Raw genomic sequence first — 1553 nt, 5'->3', positions numbered from 1 at the left:
TATATTATATATAATAATATATATAATATATACACACATATATATTATATATACATATATGAATGTATACATATATATTCTTAAATACATATACATTTACATCTGTATTATTATTTGTCTGTCTATTGAAAACCATCAGTTTATACTGTTGTTTCCAATTCTAATCCAATACCACAAAGTTCATGCTAGTTTCATTTTTATCTATATTTGTAGCTTCCTTTCTTCAATGAAGAAACTAACTCCCACTAACCTCATTGTATCTACTCATTGTATCACTCCTGCCTGGATGTAACCCATCATCCATCACTGCTGATTCCTCCCTCCTACCCCACCCCACACTCCCATGTAGATACTTCCTCACCTTTTTCACCCTGCTTGGGCTTCAACATTCCACACAAGGCCAGCGTCACCATGGGAGCCTTTCTCTCCCTCCTTGGGTTCTGACACCTTGCACCCAGTCGTGTAAACACCTGTCCCTCCTTCTTAGGCTCTAATACCCACAGTGGGCTGCCACTACCATTCCCACCTCACCCAGCCCCCTGCATGGATACCTATCTTGCAAATTGCATGTGTGCACATGCGTGCTATCTGTTAACATCTCTAGTAATTTCACTATAGAGTCATTTGCTACATCTCTTTTAGGAACTCTATATATTAGAAATATTAATCTCTTGTCTATAATGTAAGTTTCAAACATATTTCCTGATTTTGTCATTAGATTTTTTTTCTTTGCTTATCTTTGCCACACAAAGATTTTTTTATTATTTTATGTAACTGAATTTATTACTTTTTTTTCTTATTGTTTCTGGATTTTGAATCAATGTTGTACCCTGTTTGCTTTTTCATTGATTTCCAATTTAGGTAGATGTCAGACTGTGTTTTTGTGGGGAAAAAAAAAACTGACTCAATTCTGTCTTCTCACACTTTCAGCTGGTGTCCAAGAGCTGGAATCACGCTTCCTGGTCCCTGGAGATCTATTAATTTTGTCGGGGAACAAGGTGCAAATGCCATGTGATGCCGTTCTGATTGATGGCAGTTGTGTGGTAGATGAAGGCATGCTGACAGGTGCGGTTCTATCTCACAGCTTACCGCCTCTGCTGGCTCTCCCAGGCTCCTCCGCTCCCTGAATGACAATGGCAAAGCTTGGCGCTACTATAGAACCTTCCTACTCTCATAAATCTTACTAACAGTCCTACCCTGGTTATATCTGAGAGTTCAAATCAAAGCTGCTTTCTGTGTGCTAAGTTTCATACAGTAGTGACTTTTTGAGCATTTAGCATTTCTTTCTTGAACAAAGTGTTGTTACAACCATGTCATTTTATCTTAAGTTGTAGAGATCATTAGATGTTTCAGAATCATCTATGGCTTTTATGTTTAGTATTTTTATATAAAATATGTCTTCAGATAAATTTGGAGGGTTTGAAAACATTTAAGGACATCCTGAAACCCAGAGTTCAAGCTCTTCATAGCTTGCTTTGAAAATGTTGAAAAGTTCATGATGCAGGATTTGGCAAATCTTTTATTTTCAAAATACACACTGGGTAGTCTGAACT

General features: G+C 37.2%; 1 protein-coding gene across 1 annotated transcript in view; it reads left to right on the top strand.

Moving 5' to 3' along the window:
* The window catches only part of ATP13A4 (ATPase 13A4), a gene marked incomplete at its 3' end in the record, with an annotated part of 124296 nt that overhangs the window by 70421 nt on the left and 52322 nt on the right, over positions 1–1553 (top strand). Inside the window, 1 exon segment of the mRNA XM_019650774.1 lies at positions 931–1065. Within this exon segment, the coding sequence (XP_019506319.1) occupies positions 931–1065 (135 nt within the window).

This window comes from Hipposideros armiger, unplaced genomic scaffold, assembly GCF_001890085.2.
Source record: "Hipposideros armiger isolate ML-2016 unplaced genomic scaffold, ASM189008v1 scaffold_8, whole genome shotgun sequence".
Taxonomy (NCBI): domain Eukaryota; kingdom Metazoa; phylum Chordata; class Mammalia; order Chiroptera; family Hipposideridae; genus Hipposideros; species Hipposideros armiger.
This window is presented reverse-complemented; position numbering and strand designations above follow the sequence as displayed.